Below are 17,460 nucleotides of genomic sequence, written 5' to 3' on the forward strand. Positions count from 1 at the left end.
AGTTATGAGTTTCTTAAGCAAATATGTGTTATTTCGTATCAAACCTAGAACGCACAGTCTATTCATGGACATGTGTTCTGTATTTTTTTTTTTTCAGATGGTCTTTCGGTGTTTTGCTCTGGGAAATTGCTACAATGGGTAAGAGGACGATAAAAGTGTGAACTGTATATCAACCACTTGTAAACTTTAGTTGGACCATCCACTGAATAACTGATAAGCAATTTCATTGACTGTCTTTCTACTGGATGACTATCTGTCGTGGGTCGTGGGTCGTGGGTAGAGGTCGTGGGTCGTGGGTGTGGGTCGTGGGTAAATGTCGTGGGTAAAAGTCGTGGGTAAAAAAAATATTAAATAAATAAAATAAATCAACTAAAATAAATAACTTAAAAAATCCTGGGTAAAAGTTGTGGTTAAAATAATTAAAATAATTAAAATAGCTAATTCAAAAACCTTCGTAAAGTGTGCAACTTCGTTGACAACTGCGCCTATTTATTAAGTGGCACTTTCCCTAAGAACGGTCCACTGCGTTTCGGGTCGAAAAAAAATTTGCCCTTAAACTTTGCCCACTAAATCATCTTGGGTCATAAGTAAATGAAATGACTTTAGTTTTCGGAAATACGTTTAAATATATTTTTTACAGGCCACAACAGTCAGAGCGTTCGAGGACCTAAATTTGAGCGTGGCGAAAGTAGGAAGTTGCATAAAATTGAAGAGCTCGCTGCTCGAAAACCAGGAAACGCCACAAAAATTCATTATAATTCTTGAGTCAGGTGTTCCTTCAAAGGTATGAAATGCATGTTTATTTTGATTTGTTTTAATTATTACGGTCACAAAAACTAATATTATTAACCCTCGTTAGAACGCTTTCTGAAAACCGGTGAAAGTACCCTGTCTTTGCCGGCATTTATTTCACAAGTCCAAACCGACCCATTCTAAATTCCAACTGAACTTTGCTAAACAGATGTTAGGAAGCATATAAATATAAAAATACGTTGCGCTTTTTATCTTCCTTGACCACAGCGACTTCGCACTTTTGGTGCTTTTTCGAATGTGAAACCCGCGTTATGCAAATGAGGTTGTCGATCAAATTCAAATTGTTCTAAATTAAGACATTCTTAATCGCTAAATTTCACCATTCTAAATTCACTACACCAAAAAGCACACAAATATAAAAGCAAAAACGGTTTTACCCGTTTAAAAATGCCTAAAACCTGATGAATTATTTAGTCCTGATCTCTGAATGCTATGTAAAAAAATTGTAAACATTGAATATGCTAATTGCGTTGTGTGGGACACTTAGTCCTATATAAAGAAATCTTTCTTCTCGCTGTTTTCTACTGTCGATTTTCATTTTTTTGAAAAGTGCTATTGAAATTTCGTACACGTTTTTAGTATCAAAAACTTGAAGAAATAATTCAGCTTTAAATGGATGAGCACACACTGTGACATGACCTGCATTGAAATCGACAACACTTGACTGTTTTTTTAAATCAATGATGTGTTACACTCTTGGTTATTTCTTGATTGCCTTTTTGTTTGGTAAATAGCTACTAAAAGGACAATGCTGACAAGACCCTCTTATTTGTCCCTGATCTACGACCAACGTACAGAATGATTTGATGAAGAAAGTTTTGTTTTGCCGGATGTGGCATTTTAACGACATAACTCCCGCACTGAAGTAGGTCATAGGTCAAGGTCTTTTAAAACTTCTCAGTTTACTTCCTAATTTTCTCTAAAATGATTCCATTCACCTCCGCTATGAATACATTGTTACATTTTATTCTCATACAAGATAAGCAATATTCAACACCTTACAATTTTAATTGTAAAAAAAGAAAAAAAAAAGCTTACTGGCGTGTAACTATTAACTTCTGGAATCTGAGATCTGAATTTGACTTGCTCAACTTATATGAGCAATGACGCCGCCCAAGAATTACACAATCCTACCTTGTAACAGTGAAAAAGCGAGAGATATGAGCAAATAAAATATCTTTAATTTCTGTTCTTGTCGAGGTTAAAATATGGACATCTTATGAAGTAGATTGCTTTTTCGGTATTTTCGGGCTCAAATTACCTCATTAATGAGAAGTTGTTCTCTTTCACTTTCGAAGCTTTATTTATGAACAGCCATATTGATAGTCAATTTATATTTGGCCTGGCGAATACAAGGACCTACGAACTTGGACAAAATAACGGAAAATTTAGTCCCCCATCCTCCCCTCTAAATCAATCAGTACGAATTCGCGTACAAAGCTAAACTCACCTCGCGCCTGGATTGGATGTTTGTACAGATTCCTTTTCCGAAGTTGCATGTAAGATCTAAGGCGTATCTTTCACAGAAGCAAATATCGTATTTGGTCAAAAAGAAAGTCAAATTACTCAAGGAAAGTTCTAGAACTGACTTCGGACTTATTTCTCATGTTCGGGCTACTGCACTACGCAGTCTAAGAAGCATATGTGAAAATACCTCATGAACATTCTTATCGGGGGATTTCGCAGTACAATTTCGTTTTGATACGCAATTTTTTTTTTTTGGGGGGGGGGGGGGTGGCCTTAACCCCCCTAAGACGATAAAATTGGACAATTTTTATTATAATCACAGAGAACTTCGCGTATTCGAGAGGGGGCACTTATTCGAGGATTTATGGCATTTTAGAGGACTGCCTGTCAACTAGCTTGGAGTAGTTTTAAAATTACACTTACACAAAAACAACGCAGCAACAATATACTTTACTGATGCTCCTTAATGTGGGATTTGATTCTCCTTCACTAGGAGGAGAGCTCGTGTTGAATTTTCAATAATAATGACTTTAAAGTAATTACAGAAACAATGAGGCATTACACTAGAAATATCATCTACAACAAAAAGTGCAAGTTAGAAGCTTTGGCATTTGCGGCGAAGGGCCTCAAGTGAAACTCTCAGAGCAAGCTAACAGCTAACTCTACCTATGACCCTAGTCCGCCAGGGTTGCAACCGGAACGCATCGCGACGGACAGATTCTCCTTCCCTCGCTTCCTATAAAATCTTTCTTTTTCTGTACAGTTTTTTCCTTCCGACTTTCATGCAGAAGTTCCTATCAATTCATTTTGAGCAACATATTGACAATGCCCAGCTTTTGAAAATTAATAAATCACATCTTTTACAAAAGCGAATTCAAGTTTTTCTCATTACTACATGGGATTTTTTTTTTCGAACTGTAATAAAATAACAACTTGCACTTCAACAGTCGACCTATCATTTTTTTCGTGGTTCAGAAGTTTATATTTTCTATGTATTGAGAAAGGCACTTTACGTAGAGGGATGTACAGGCCGGTCGGCTTGTGAATTTCAGTGTTTTGTGATTTCAGATGGCAGTACGCCAAACTCAGCGAAATATTTTTAATTATTTCTTTAAGGACCTTCAAGCTATGAATACCAACTGAATGACGTAAAAAAAGGGAAATGTAATAATAAACGAAAAACTTAGTAATGAAAATAGGTTTCTTAAAACCTAAATACTGTTAAGCAGACAGACTAATTTGCATAAAAATTCCCCGCAAAGTATCTAAAAATCGGGACCGAACAAGTTTTAGGCATTTTAAACCTATTAAAACCGTTTATGCGTTTTATTCTGTGTGATTTTAGGGGGTAGTTAATTTAGAATGGTGAAGTTTAGCGATTAAGAATGTTTTGATTCGTAACTGAATGGAATAATTTAGAGAAAATTAGGAAGTAAACTGAGAAGTTTAAAAGACCTTGACCTATGTCCTAATTCAGTGCGGGACTGTTATGTCGTTAAAATGCCTATCCGGCAAAACAAAACTTTCTTCATCAAATCATTCTGTGCGTTGGTCGTAGATCAGGGAAAAATAAGAGGGTCTTGTTAGCATTGTCCTTTTAGTAGCTATTTACCAAACAAAAAGGCAATCAAGAAATAACCAAGAGTGTAAGACAACATTGATTTAAAAAAACAGTCAAGTGTTGTTGATTTCAGTGCAGGTCATATCACAGTGTGTGCTCATCCATTTAAAGCTGAATTATTTCTTCAAGTTTTTGATACTAAAAACGTGTAAGAATTTTCAATAGCTCTTTTCAAAAAAATGAAAATCGACAGTAGAAAACAGCGAGAAGAAAGATTTCTTTATATAGGACTAAGTGTCCCACACAACGCAATTAGCATATTCAATGTTTACAATTTTTTTACATAGCATTCAGAGATCAGGACTAAATAATTCATCAGGTTTTAGGCATTTTTAAACGGGTAAAACCGTTTTTGCTTTTATATTTGTGTGCTTTTTGGTGTAGTGAATTTAGAATGGTGAAATTTAGCGATTAAGAATGTCTTGATTTAGAACAATTTGAATTTGATCGACAACCTCATTTGCATAACGCGGGTTTCACATTCGAAAAAGCACCAAAAGTGCGAAGTCGCTGTGGTCAAGGAAGATAAAAAGCGCAACGTATTTTTATATTTGTATGCTTCCTAACATCTGTTTAGCAAAGTTCAGTTGGAATTTAGAATGGGTCGGTCTGGACTTGTGAAATAAATGCCGGCAAAGACAGGGTACTTTTACCGGTTTTCAGAAAGCGTTCTAACGAGGGTTAATAATATTAGTTTTTGTGACCGTAATAATCAAAACAAATCAAAATAAACATGCATTTCATACCTTTGAAGGAACACTTGACTCAAGAATTATAATGAATTTTTGTGGCGTTTCCTGGTTTTCGAGCAGCGAGCTCTTCAATTTTATGCAACTTCCTACTTTCGCCACGCTCAAATTTAGGTCCTCGAACGCTCTGACTGTTGTGGCCTGTAAAAAATATATTTAAACGTATTTCCGAAAACTAAAGTCATTTCATTTACTTATGACCCAAGATGATTTAGTGGGCAAAGTTTAAGGGCAAATTTTTTTTCGACCCGAAACGCAGTGGACCGTTCTTAGGGAAAGTGCCACTTAAATAGGCGCCTGTATTCGTATTTCGTTTTTTATTTATGATGCATTGCATTTTAAGCTCGCAAGATCTGTCTTGAAGATCGTATCATATGAATTCGCAAACCTAAAGTACTTTAAAGTGCACTCCAGGTTGACTTTCGTGAATTTAAAAGTGCTAGGTTAGTTTTGAATGCCGCGAAATGCAAAACATAGCTGTAGTCGTGTTCACGTTGATTGTTTCCGATTTCTCGATCGGTCAGTATAAAATGCAGACTGCAGACTGTAGACTGGGTATAAAATGCAGACTGACAGCAAAACCGTCTATTCGTCAAATTCAAGATATATTTTGAATTTTTCAACTTATTACTTATGCTAGTATCATACATACGCCTTTTAAAATGCAGTCTGCATTTTATAGATAGATAGATAGATAGATAGATAGATAGATAGATAGATAGATAGATAGATAGATAGATAGATAGATAGATAGATAGATAGATAGATAGATAGATAGATAGATAGATAGATAGATAGATAGATAGATAGATAAAAATATAATAACAAAGAGGAAATGAGAAAAATATCTACATCTTATAGACATGGCTAAAAATAAAACTGTTTTTCAAACGCTCGGTCTTACATAGGGGCAGAGTGAAATCACTTTTGCGTCTCAGTGCATATTTACAACTCTTCCTTTGAGGGAGGAGGCTATGGAGACTGTGGGTGGGGTTACAGACGATCTCGTCAAACAGATCGATTGAAATCTTTTCTCTCCTCTCATGAAGTTTCGGTAGGCCAACTGTTTCTAGTGCTACACTATATGACAGGTCAGGATAGATGATTCTGAATGCCCTTCTTTGGATCCGTTCCAAATTTACACTAATGTAGTTTGGTAGAGAACGATGGAATACAGGATCTGCGTATTCCAGGACGGGCCTAATACATGTCACATAGAATTGCACCAGTTCACTTGGTGCCACTCCGGATCTCTTGAGTTGACGTAAGAAGTAGAGACGAGAGGAACATTTTCTAATTAGTTCAGAGCTGTGCATGTTCCACTTTAAATCGTGGCTAATGGTCACGCCTAGCAATTTGGCTCTGGTGACTAATTCAAGGGGTTTGCCATTTAGGACTAGGGGTTCAAAATCGTGGTTGCTATTGGAGAATCCAATTTGAAGTTCTTTGCACTTGGCCTCATTCAGTTGGAACCCATCGCGGCTCGCTTGTCTTGAAAGGTCATCCACAGCTTCTTGGAGTTTGCTCTCACAACCGTTTGTAACTATTTTGGAACAAGATGTATCATCCACGTATTTCCACATGTCAACTGGTGTGTCCAATTCATTAATCATGACAAGAAATAACCAGGGGCCTAATTTTGTTCCCTGGGGCACACCGGGTGGCACAGAGCGCCATTCAGAGTGACAATCCTGAGCAAGTTTAACTCTTTGTTTCCGGTCCATCAAGAAGTCAACGATCCAACCTTTGACTTGACTCGGAATAATATACTGACTGGACTGGAAATAGCACTAGATTTTTATTCGCAACATCAGCACGGATTTTTTTGACACCGCCGTGGGGAAGGGGAGGGGCAGTACGGCAATCCTGATTTTGTAAAGTACACCCTGTTTTTTTTTTTGTTGTTGTTGTTTTGTTTGTTTTTTATAAGAACGTCTAATTTTGGAGCTGAGGCTGAACGTTCTTATATTTCTCGCGATTTGAGTCTGAAAACGTTCTTAAGATGTTCTTAAATAACATAGTATACCCTACATGTATTTTAGTAGTCACTGGACGCGACCAGGAAACCTATCAAAGTGCATTGCCTGCTGATATATGGTATCAAGAACTGCTGATTATGACAAACCGAGATGTGTGTCACCATTGTTAATGTTATACAAAACATGCCCTTAGGTATTTTGGTTAATTTACATTTGTTACCTTGATTTTATACAGTATACATATTAGCAAAGTAAAAAAGTGCTTAATTGACTCTCAGTCTGAGGAATGTTCTTAATACGTTCTTAAAATTTTGGTTTAATCTCAGCATCGACGTTCTTACAAAAAAGTTTCTTTCTGGTATCCGTTTATTCTTTTGAATTGGCGTGGGGTGAGGGAGGAAAGGGGTTAGGTGTGTACTTGGCGGGGGTAGGTCGCTTCACATATTTTGTTCCTTTCTTTCTTTCGCATTTTTTTTCCCAAGACATTTTAATTAATTCTCAAATATTGAAGTGTTGGCCTGTGTTCTGTGGAACCGCCTTTTAACTGACTGTGGGGGTGGGGAAGGGGATTAGCAGGTAATTGAAATATTTCATATAAATGAGTAATCTGACAACTGTACTTATATTTTTATTTTATTTTTATTTATTTATATTTTTTACCCACGACCCACACCCACGACCCACGACCTCTACCCACGACCCACGACAGATAGTCATACTCGCTCATGTCTGGTTGCCTGATTCTTGATTCCAGATGGATTGATCCATCATTTAAGCGAGTGGCTGATCGAATGATTGACTTCATGACCAACTGACTGACTCTCCATTGATTAATTGATTCATTGATTGATTGATTGATTGATTGATCGATCGATTGATTGATTGATTGGTTGATCGGTTGGTTGGTTGGTTGGTTGGTTGGTTGGTTGGTTGGTTGATTGATTGATTGATTGATTGATTGATTGATTGATTGATTGATTGATTGATTGATTGATTGATTGAGTGAGTGAGTGAGTGAGTGATTGATTGATTGATTGATTGATTGATTGATTGATTGATTGATTGATTGATTGATTGATTGATTGATTGATTGATTGATTGATTGATTGATTGATTGATTGATTGATTGATTGATTGATTGATTGATTGATTGGTAAGTTGGTTGGTTGATTGATTGGTATGTTGGTTGGTTGATTGATTTATTGATTGCCGGTTGTTGATTAATTGATACTCGTTACGACCGGCTGGCGGGCTATGTAGCTGTAAGTTAAGGGTGGGATGGAAGTGTTGAATAGGGAAGGAAGAAATTCATTGTGTACATTGTTTTTGCCAAAAATATTCCTATTGTAAGACTGTCACTTTCCAATCTATAATTGGAAAAAATAGCTATTACTGCTAATGTGCTAGCAGAGTTGTACTGTTTACGCATCATAACGGTTTTTTTATTTAACCCCAAGATCTACTTTACAGGGTAAAGTGCCTCACACAGTGAAGTAGCTGTCAACTTACTATGAAATGAAAATCTTTTTTTGTAGGAGGAAATCCGTATCCTGGCGTAAACAACAAAGAGTTGTGCAGTCTTCTCAAGACCGGATATCGCATAGAGAAACCAGATTCGTGCTCTAGTGAAGTGTAAGTTGTCGTTGGGGTGATACCTTTGACGACGCTAAAAGTGAGTTTATTTAGGGAGTACCATAGTGGGCAAGTATAGATGTGCATGTGCTCCGAGATGCCATTTTTTCGAAACGACCGAATCGACGTTGTTTCGATTACCATAATAATCATCATCGTGGGAACATTCAACAAGTCGGTGTTAAGCCACCAACAATGTACGAGTCAGTTTCCAGTCATTCCACTTTACCAATGGCGTCCTTCGTCGATGGAGAGTTCTGAAAGGTTTTTTCTGCAGGCAGATTTGATGCACATGGCCAAACTAAACCTTTTTGGTGATCTGAACTTGAGAGGGAGTGCAGTCTCAAAGTTCTTTTCTTAGTTCTGGTGTTCCTAAAGTGAGGGAACCATGTTTTTGCCATGCTGTTGGTGTTGTTTCCAAGGATGGGATGGAGACGGTTTCTGCCGAAATTACTTTACATTGGGAGAGTGTAGGCCTAACTTTCTTTCCAATATTAAATAGTGCAATTCCTGTTCACTCTTGTCATTTCATTTTAAACTCCATAATGTCAACAGCATCAGTAAGATTTATATCACTCACACCCATTGTCACTCATGTCACTAATGTCTCTAAACATATATCTGCTAAATATTAGTCACCTTTACAGAACATCAGAAACCACGCACAGCCCTAGCGGATTTCAGTCTTAGTCGTCAATCGGTTCGTTTTCTCGCCCTTGAAAAGAAGACTCCTCTTCTTGAAATATTAAGTAGAGTGTAGTAACTACCCCATGGTCAGGCGCATTCTTTCGACTAGAAATAAAAATTTTAATTCCTAAACTACAAACTTCACAATTTCATGTTTTGCTTTGTTAGATATCAGCTGATGTTGGAATGTTGGAATGAAAAACCAAGTAAGCGACCTACATTTGATCAAATCACAAAATTATTGGAGAAGATGCTGATGAAGGACACTCCTTATTTTGAACCTGAATTGCTGGATGAGTCGCAGAAATACAATGAGATGCCGGAGGAGGATGCTACAGTGGAATGTACCCAGGAAAACCGTACACCATAAAAGGGTCATGAAAAGATTCAAAACATTTAGCTATGTGAAATTTCTTAGGCCCTATGGAGAGGAATCAAAGTTATACCAATTCTCTAATTGAGCATGTTGCAAGAGAAAGCCGATTGATAATCACTAAATAAGGCATGAATGTTAAAACATTTTAATTGGTAACAACAACAATAATCTTTATTCGTGCCCAGAAATTATACAGTGTTAATATAAATGCAAGAAAGAAAAATTACTAAGGAAGAGAGCACAGCCACTTAGAAATAGCAAGCTAAACGAGCTAAGTGGATGGGCCAAGTGGAAAAATTTGCAAATACCCTACAGTAACATAGAACTAAGTACACGATTTACCATTCACACACACACGCACACACAAAAATAACTAAACAATAAACAAGGGCAAGTGCACACGCAAAAACTGGAAAATAAAGTACATCAATGAGTCAGTAAGCGATTCTTTTAAGAGGATTTTGAAACAGGTACGACTCTTGGATTTTAATGACTCTTCAAAGGAATTCCAAACTTTAGCTTTAAATTTGCCATAGTTGGTCCTCGCTTTAGGCAGATAGTATGAGATCTTACACGCCAATCCTGTTTAATATTGATGCACTCTGTTGATACTCTTAAAAAAATAAGACATAAAAAGTTGAGATCATTTATATTGAAGGGCCATATAACTAGGAAGTTCTGGTTGTGGGTCCTGAAAATGTGCCCATTCAGTCTTATGCCGGATACAACGGCAGTAATGTCCTTCGGTTAGTCCGATGCCAGAGGTATTGTCACAACAAAAAAGGTAATAACTTTTGACACAAAATGTAGCAACCTCGCTACCGCAAAACGTAATTTTTTTTGACTTAATGTAGTTCAAAAAGTAACCGGATATGAACAACCCAAAATGCCAGCTGGTCTGCCTCCTGCCAGTTACGATTTTTAACCATGTAATTTTCAATTTAAATCATTTTTTTGGGCCCATATTTCCTTTAGTAGCACAAACACAGTAGCTATAAAAACTATTGTTATCTTAGAACATATCCATGGCCGTGAGCCTACCCATGAGGCAACAAAATGTCTGCAACCTGTGACAAGAAACTTGAAGCTAAAGGATTTGTCAGAAGTTCGCTCGGCATCTGATCAGTGAAACAAAAATTTGTGTTATCGTTGGTATCACTGTATGTATTGAAACTGGACCAGATGATATATTTCTCTGTCGATCTTCTGTGGATTGTCTCTTTCATTTACTGAGGGAATTCAAATTTTGTCCTGTCCTCTGATTCTTTGAAGATACTCCCCATAAAATTGTATTTTAATTAATGAATGTTACTCGATTTAATTTTTTTTACGTGACATAATATAGTTAGCAAGTTATTTACATACTGATTGCGTAGCAAAAATAACCACAGTTTATAGCTATAGAGCAGACAAATGAAAACAACAAATAAAAGGTGTGTTTTGGTATGTATACTGCCATTCAAAAGTTTTGGTTGTCATAGTTAAAGCTAAGCCCGGCTCCTTCACTCCATCCATGCTATCACGTTTCAACTATCTTCCCGTGACGGAGATTGTTTCGAAACGTAAGTAGAATAAGGGAGTTAAAGGTTCAAGATGTCATTATTCAATGTAAAAATAGTCGATAGCTAAATAATACCAAGATTTGACTGGATCGGGGAAAATCAGGATCACTATGCGGCATGCAGTTGTCTTGCACGTATGTATTTATCTATTTCAGTAGAGTAGCTTTTCTGCTAAAAACCTTGGCACCAAAATGAGTTCCAACTCCGGGCAGGTACACCTTAAGAATGAATGATTTCACAGTTATTCTTGGCATGATTTAATGTATTAGTACAGGCGTAAGACTGGTTGACACAAAGCTCAAGGATGTTAATACGCGTTGCAGGCTCCTTTCGGAGCCTACTTTGGTCCCAGCAAAGAATTATCTATACATTGTGACGCTAGTGGACAGAGTGACAGACAGACTGCTCTTTTCACTACTTCTTGCGGTAAACAATTGAAACGAGGAATTATGTACAGCTATGGTTCTCCTGGATCATTCAATCCTACTTTCATATCTAACAAAGAAGCACATTTGATATACTATAGCATGAACCAAAAAGCTGGATTTTCACAAGTTGCTGGATTTGGTAAGAGAAAAACGTTCGCAAAGATTTATGTCTTTTATATTTGCTGTATTGTCCACGTAAACTAGATTTATCTATTTAGCTTTTCAATGCATTGCTCTCCCTTTGTATTCATATTCATCACAACTTTTGTAATTTTACATTCACACGTCAATGAAAAGGTGTTCAGTTGCTCTTATTTTGAACCAACTGGTACAGTCTTTCCAGTCTATGGAATGGAATATAGTTCAGAGGCTATGGAGATGATTTAGAACGAGCTGAAATTTATTGAAAAAAAATGGATCTGTTCGTTTCGAAAGAGAAGGAGAGAGAAGGTAGAGCGTGCAGATTTGGATGGAATATTTGTTATTACTAAAGTTACGTTTTATGACTAAAGTAAAGAAATTCATCAATCGAATTTCTTGTTCAGTAAAACGACATGGTTTTTAAGGAGAAAATCAAAGCAGAGCTAAAAGCATATGTAAAATTCCTTCATGAAGAAGGTGATGTACCTGTTAAAGAAATAGAACACCGTTGTGGAATATCCAGGGCATCGGCTTATCACTGTTTACTCACAGAATTCACAGAATAACAATTAGCCTCCCCCCCCCCCCCCCCCCTCTCCCCGTTTCAATGTTCATATTGCTTAGCTAACAACATTGGAAAGGGGGGTGGGGGGAACGATTACGCGCAATAGAGCGGTGAGGAGTTGTTGTAGCCTTTGTGGTACTTACAAAAAATAAAGGCAATGAGGCAATGGTGATAGAAAACAGAAAGCAAGTTTGCTTGCCATACGTTTTCTAGGAAAAGGTAAAATTTGTTAGTTAATTCGATTCTGCTATATTGTTTTCTGTTGAAGAACTTGAAGAGCCTGTAGTTGTTGGATGCGTTCTGCTGTTGATCAACAGTGGATTTCGTAGCTTTCAAAACAGCTAATGTCGTGAAACGATGTTGCTGGCAAGGTTTCTTTGCATGCGGTTCTATTAAGTATTAACCTAACTACAGTAAGTGCCCATATGAAATGTGATGCAAATAAATATTGGTTCCCTTCTATTTGTCGGGACGTTTACATTAAAAGGCCAAACAAGCCTGGAACATAGCGTTGTTCTAATTCGAATAGAAGGCTAGATTTGTGAACATTTTTCGCACCAAATCCAGCAACTTGTAAAGACCCAGCTTTTTTGTTCATGCTATTGTATATCAAATCGGCTTCTTTGTTGGATATGACAGCAAGATTGAATGATCCAGGAGAACCATAGCTGTTGTTTGAGTCTTTAATCAACAGTGTCTGTAGCATGCGCTTTCGAAGGGTCTTAGAATTAGAAGCCTGTCTCCCCTGAAGAGTAAGCCAATCACTAATTTATCACGGTCATTATAGTATACCACCACCGTCGGCGGTAGCTCTCTCTTGTCCACTGGCCATCCAGATTGCAGCTTGCAGAACTTCATCGTTCTTTGTCTCCGCGCGGAACATTTCTGCTTCGTGTTCGTTCATCAACAAGTGGTTTATTTCTTGATTGAATTGCTCCACTTCAAGTTCCTCTTCTAAAGTAGACGTGCTAACAGGACATGCTCTCCGTGATCTTGAGTGGCTTCTGTTAACTTGTGGTAATACAGACTTAAGGTGTCTGCGATATACAGCTCTTTTCCTTTCTTGTATCGTACGACGTCTAGATTATATCGTTGCAGCCTCAAAATCATCCTCTGTAATCTCTTTGGAGCAAAGACCTGCCGCTTAGAGGTTGCACTACAAAAATGATTCCATTGTTAGAAGTCGTGCAGGCCTGTCACCCCTTGCTATCTCCCACTGCCCCGGCGGAGCTCGAGTATGGCGCAAACAGCAAGCGAAAGTTGCTCATTACGCGCTGCTGGTTTGTCTGGTTAGTGGCCTCAGACGACGAGCTCGAGGGGCCTGAGTCGCCCGACGGACGCACATCGCCGGCCGATTGACTTGCGTTGTCCGAGGCCTGCGCCTCGATGAGGTCTTTAACCTCTTGAAGCAGAGAAATGCATCTAGCGGGAAGACCATGATCAGTACCATCACACTGAGCAGCCATATTTAAAATGGAATGAATTTTCTTTGAGCGCGAAAAGTCTTCATAAATTATAACGCGTAACTGGTTCATACCCAGATTCCTCTCGGTTCGTTGTCCAACAGAACAGAATTTAGAAATGCGTCATGTTCTGTTCTGTTGCTCCAATTTCTGTCCCGCTGTGCTTTCGATGTTTAAATTCCGTTCTGTTGATTCAATTTCGGTTCTGATTTCCTAAATTCTATTCTGTTTGCTCAATTTCTATTCTATTGTCTTGAGAAAAGAAATTGATAAAACGTAATAAAATTGGAAGGTTCTCCATAATAGAATTTGAAACTGGATTTTGGCGGAGATGACCCCTCATACCCAAGCTCCCTTCGCTTGCATTGCACTGAATGACTAAGTCTTTCTCTCGCTCATAGAACTTCAGCAGTGGTGGGGCTGTCACCATCTCCTTGATCTTTCTGAATGCTCTATCATGAACTTCCATGTTAATTCTGTTCCCTTCTTAGTGAGCTGTCTGAGAGGCTGTGAGACTAGGTAAACCCACCGTACCAATAATGCGATGAACACCAGTTACATATGTCTGCCTCTCCATGTTAAGCACTGCTTCAACTTTGGACGGGTCTGTCTTTACTCCTTCCGAGGTTAAGAGACGTCCAATGTTTTTTGTGTGTGTGTTTAAAGCCAATGGTCAGGCCCCAGTAGGGGGAGTACAATGCCTGCCAGACATTACCGTCTAATCCCACCCAGGTGGTGGAGTGCAATGCCTAAGGGGTGGGTTCAACCTCAAACGGAGAGGCACCAGGCCACCAACTTCGCCGGAGTGTCGAACCCCGCCTCCACAAAAGTTAAGGCAACACAAAACAAAGAATCCACCAAAAATTGTACCCAAAGGCACACGGAACGGAAACTCGGGACACCCGTACAGTAGACCAACGAAGGACACCGAGCACAGAGAGTCCCACACCACGGACACAAAGGAGAAAACATTACAGACAAACAAAGACAAGCAGAGACAGACCAGAGAGAGAGACTGACCAGTCACTCACTCCAGAAAGTCACACGCTACGTAACAGCAAACACAGAAGGTGGGACGTCTGGCGGAGGCGGCGGCAACGTACCCGGGGCTTTGGATAGCCAAACGGTAGGACCCACCTCCGGGTGGTCCTCATAACAATAGAGGCGCATGGCATCGCCTAAACAGTTTCCTACTTTTAATGTCATGATCTGCCATCTCATCCCTCATCGCGTCTCCAGTGCCTGCCACAAGGATGTCATCCGCGATTACATATACTCCATCTAGGCCTTAAGCTGCTTCATGTGAGCGAGTCTAAAATTAATATTTTACAAGCGAAAGAAATCCCAAAAGGCATACGATTCCATTTGAACCGGCCAAAAGGTGTGAAAAAGGTCGTAAGTACGGAATTCTCTTCTGTTAGCTTTATCTGCCAATAGCTATCCCTGCAATCGACTTTAGTAAAAATGTTGGCCTTGCCCAACTCAGACAGTATGTCTTCAATATCTGGCAAAGTGAAATGGGCACCTCTCTAACGCTTTGCTTAAGGGCTTAGTGTCCAGGCAAAGGCGGAGTTTACCGTTAGCTTTTCTTGCGATCACGACAGAATTCAACCATTCGGTTTGCCTACCTACTTTCGCTATGACACGTCTAGCTTCAAGATCATCAAGGTATTCTTTCAATGGTGTTCTTAAAGCTTCAGGAACTCTTCTCAATGGCTGCTGAACAGATTTGAACAGGTTTAACTTCTTTGTCAACTTCAAGTCGCAATGGGGGTCTGGTAATCCAATTTTCTGATTTGCCCATTAACTATCATAAACTCTAAAACATATTTTTTTTCTTTTTCAATTTTACCTCAAAATGGTGAAAAGTTTAGAGGTGATGTTTGCAACACCTTGCTCTTCAACTTTGCCAAATGAATTCAATAGGGATGCTTGGTGATGAATCTCATCATTTTGAAGAAAGAGGTGAAATAATATTTCATTTAGATTTGTCTATCAAACTATGGGGTGAGAACGGAAACTTAAAAAGAGGTAGGGTGCTGAACAGCAATACTCCAGCCAGCGAATTCACATAAAAACTTAGTGACCATGGCTTCATATAATTCTCTCACAAATGGGTTAGAGGAAAACTGATATCTGAGCTCTGAAGGAGATTGAATTGTTCTTGATAATGCTTTTGAGCTGGAACAGCTTTTGCAAAGAAATTTCAGATTTATAGTTTGCACAATAAGACAAGTTGTGAAATGTAGATACCCCAGCAGATACACTGTCCTAAGGTATCTGGCAATTTTTGTCCAAGATGTTGATAACATGCCTTGAGCACAGGTTCTGATTGTCATACGCTGCAGAGTAAATGTGGTCAGCTGGGTTAATCCTCCGTCCCGCCGCAAAAAAATGTTAAATGCTATTCCAATCCTAGCAGTATGCAGGATGTTTGTTCCAAGAACCTAGTTTAATAGCCTAAGCTCCCACGAGTCTCCTATAGCTCAGTGGTAGAGCATCTGCACTAGAAATCGGAAGGTCTTAGGTTCGGCTCCGGATAGGAGCACTTTGAATTTCTTTTTCCGAGTTTGCCTGTGTTATTACTGAATAATACATCATTCTTATCTATAAATTTGTTGTTTACATTTTATTTCTACTCTATAGACTATGATCATTTTTGCTACTCACTCAGTATGTAAAAACTTTAATACATTTTGTTTTTCCTTTCGCGTAATTGTGCACTGATTACGCCACAGTACACGATGAAGTGATATGATTTTTATGCATTATGCCTTCTTTAAACTGCAGATTATGCGTCCTCGATCCCCACAATGTTAAACTGAACTATTTATATCAAGGCCGTAGCTAGCGGAGGGGGAATAGGGCAGTTTCCCCCTCCAAAAAAAAAACACTCGAGAAACAAATTCCAACCTTTAGAATAGTTTCAACTTGGTGGATAGTTTCAACTTTACTATGATTATACATTCGAGAAAAATACACACACTTTTGAATTTGAAAGACATGTTTCGGAAAGTCACTGATCTTGTAAATCACTCATTGACCAAAGGCTATGTACCTGATCAGTGGAAAACTGCACTAGTTACTCCTTTACAAAAGAAGGTTGGAAGCGATACTGATTTCAAGAACTATAGACCAGTTAGTAACCTTCCATTTATTTCGAAAATTGTTGAAAAAGCTGTTGTCGATCAACTTCTACGTCATTGCGAAGAAAATGCTCTACTACCGGATTGTCAGTCAGCCTATCGTCGTTTTTCGTCCACTGAGACTGCCCTTCTTAAAGTCCAGAATGACATTTTGCTTAATATGGATAAGCAAGAAGTTACTCTCTTGGTTCTCTTGGACCTTAGTGCAGCATTTGATACAGTTGACCACTCTTTACTGTTGAATACATTAGAACGCGATTTTGGTGTAACGGACACTGCTCGTCTATGGTTTCAGTCTTACTTATCGGAAAGGAAGCAATGCATTGTTATAGAGAACAATCTCTCTGATGAATTCAACTTGTCTCGTGGAATACCTCAGGGAAGCTGTCTGGGCCCAGTCCTTTTTCTTCTCTATGGATCTAAATTGTTTGAAGTCATAAGAAAACACTTTCCATCTGCACATGCCTTTGCAGACGATACCCAGATTTATTTTTCTTTTAAACCGGAATCACAGCTGGCTCAGGATAATGCAGTTAGTACGATTGAAAAGTGTGTCGCTGATATTCGTGCCTGGATGGTCTCTTATCATCTTATGATAAATGACTCTAAAACTGAATTTCTGATTATCGGCTCTCGTGGTCAGCTGTCCAAAATAAACATCAATTCTATAATGGTTGGGGACTCCATCATTGAACCTGTAAAGAGTACTAGAAATCTGGGATCTTGGTTTGATGAGCACATGGCGATAGACATTCACATTGGACACATTTGTAGCAAAGCCTTTAAGGGTCTTTACAACATTAGACAAATAAGAAAATTTCTTTCCACTGA

General features: G+C 38.5%; 1 protein-coding gene across 1 annotated transcript in view; it reads left to right on the top strand.

Moving 5' to 3' along the window:
- Positions 1–10,709, top strand: part of LOC146450367 (uncharacterized) — a 38,263-nt gene extending 27,554 nt beyond the window's left edge. Inside the window, exons 14-16 of the mRNA XM_085100417.1 lie at positions 98–138; positions 8,165–8,261; positions 9,117–10,709. Coding sequence (XP_084956543.1) covers positions 98–138; positions 8,165–8,261; positions 9,117–9,318 — 340 coding nt within the window. The 3' untranslated portion in view covers positions 9,319–10,709. The remainder of the gene's footprint in view (positions 1–97; positions 139–8,164; positions 8,262–9,116) is intronic.
- The last annotated feature ends 6,751 nt before the right edge of the window (positions 10,710–17,460 follow it).

The sequence above is a fragment of the Pavona decussata genome, unplaced genomic scaffold (assembly GCF_977016875.1).
Source record: "Pavona decussata unplaced genomic scaffold, jaPavDecu1.1 SCAFFOLD_468, whole genome shotgun sequence".
In the NCBI taxonomy this organism is placed as follows: domain Eukaryota; kingdom Metazoa; phylum Cnidaria; class Anthozoa; order Scleractinia; family Agariciidae; genus Pavona; species Pavona decussata.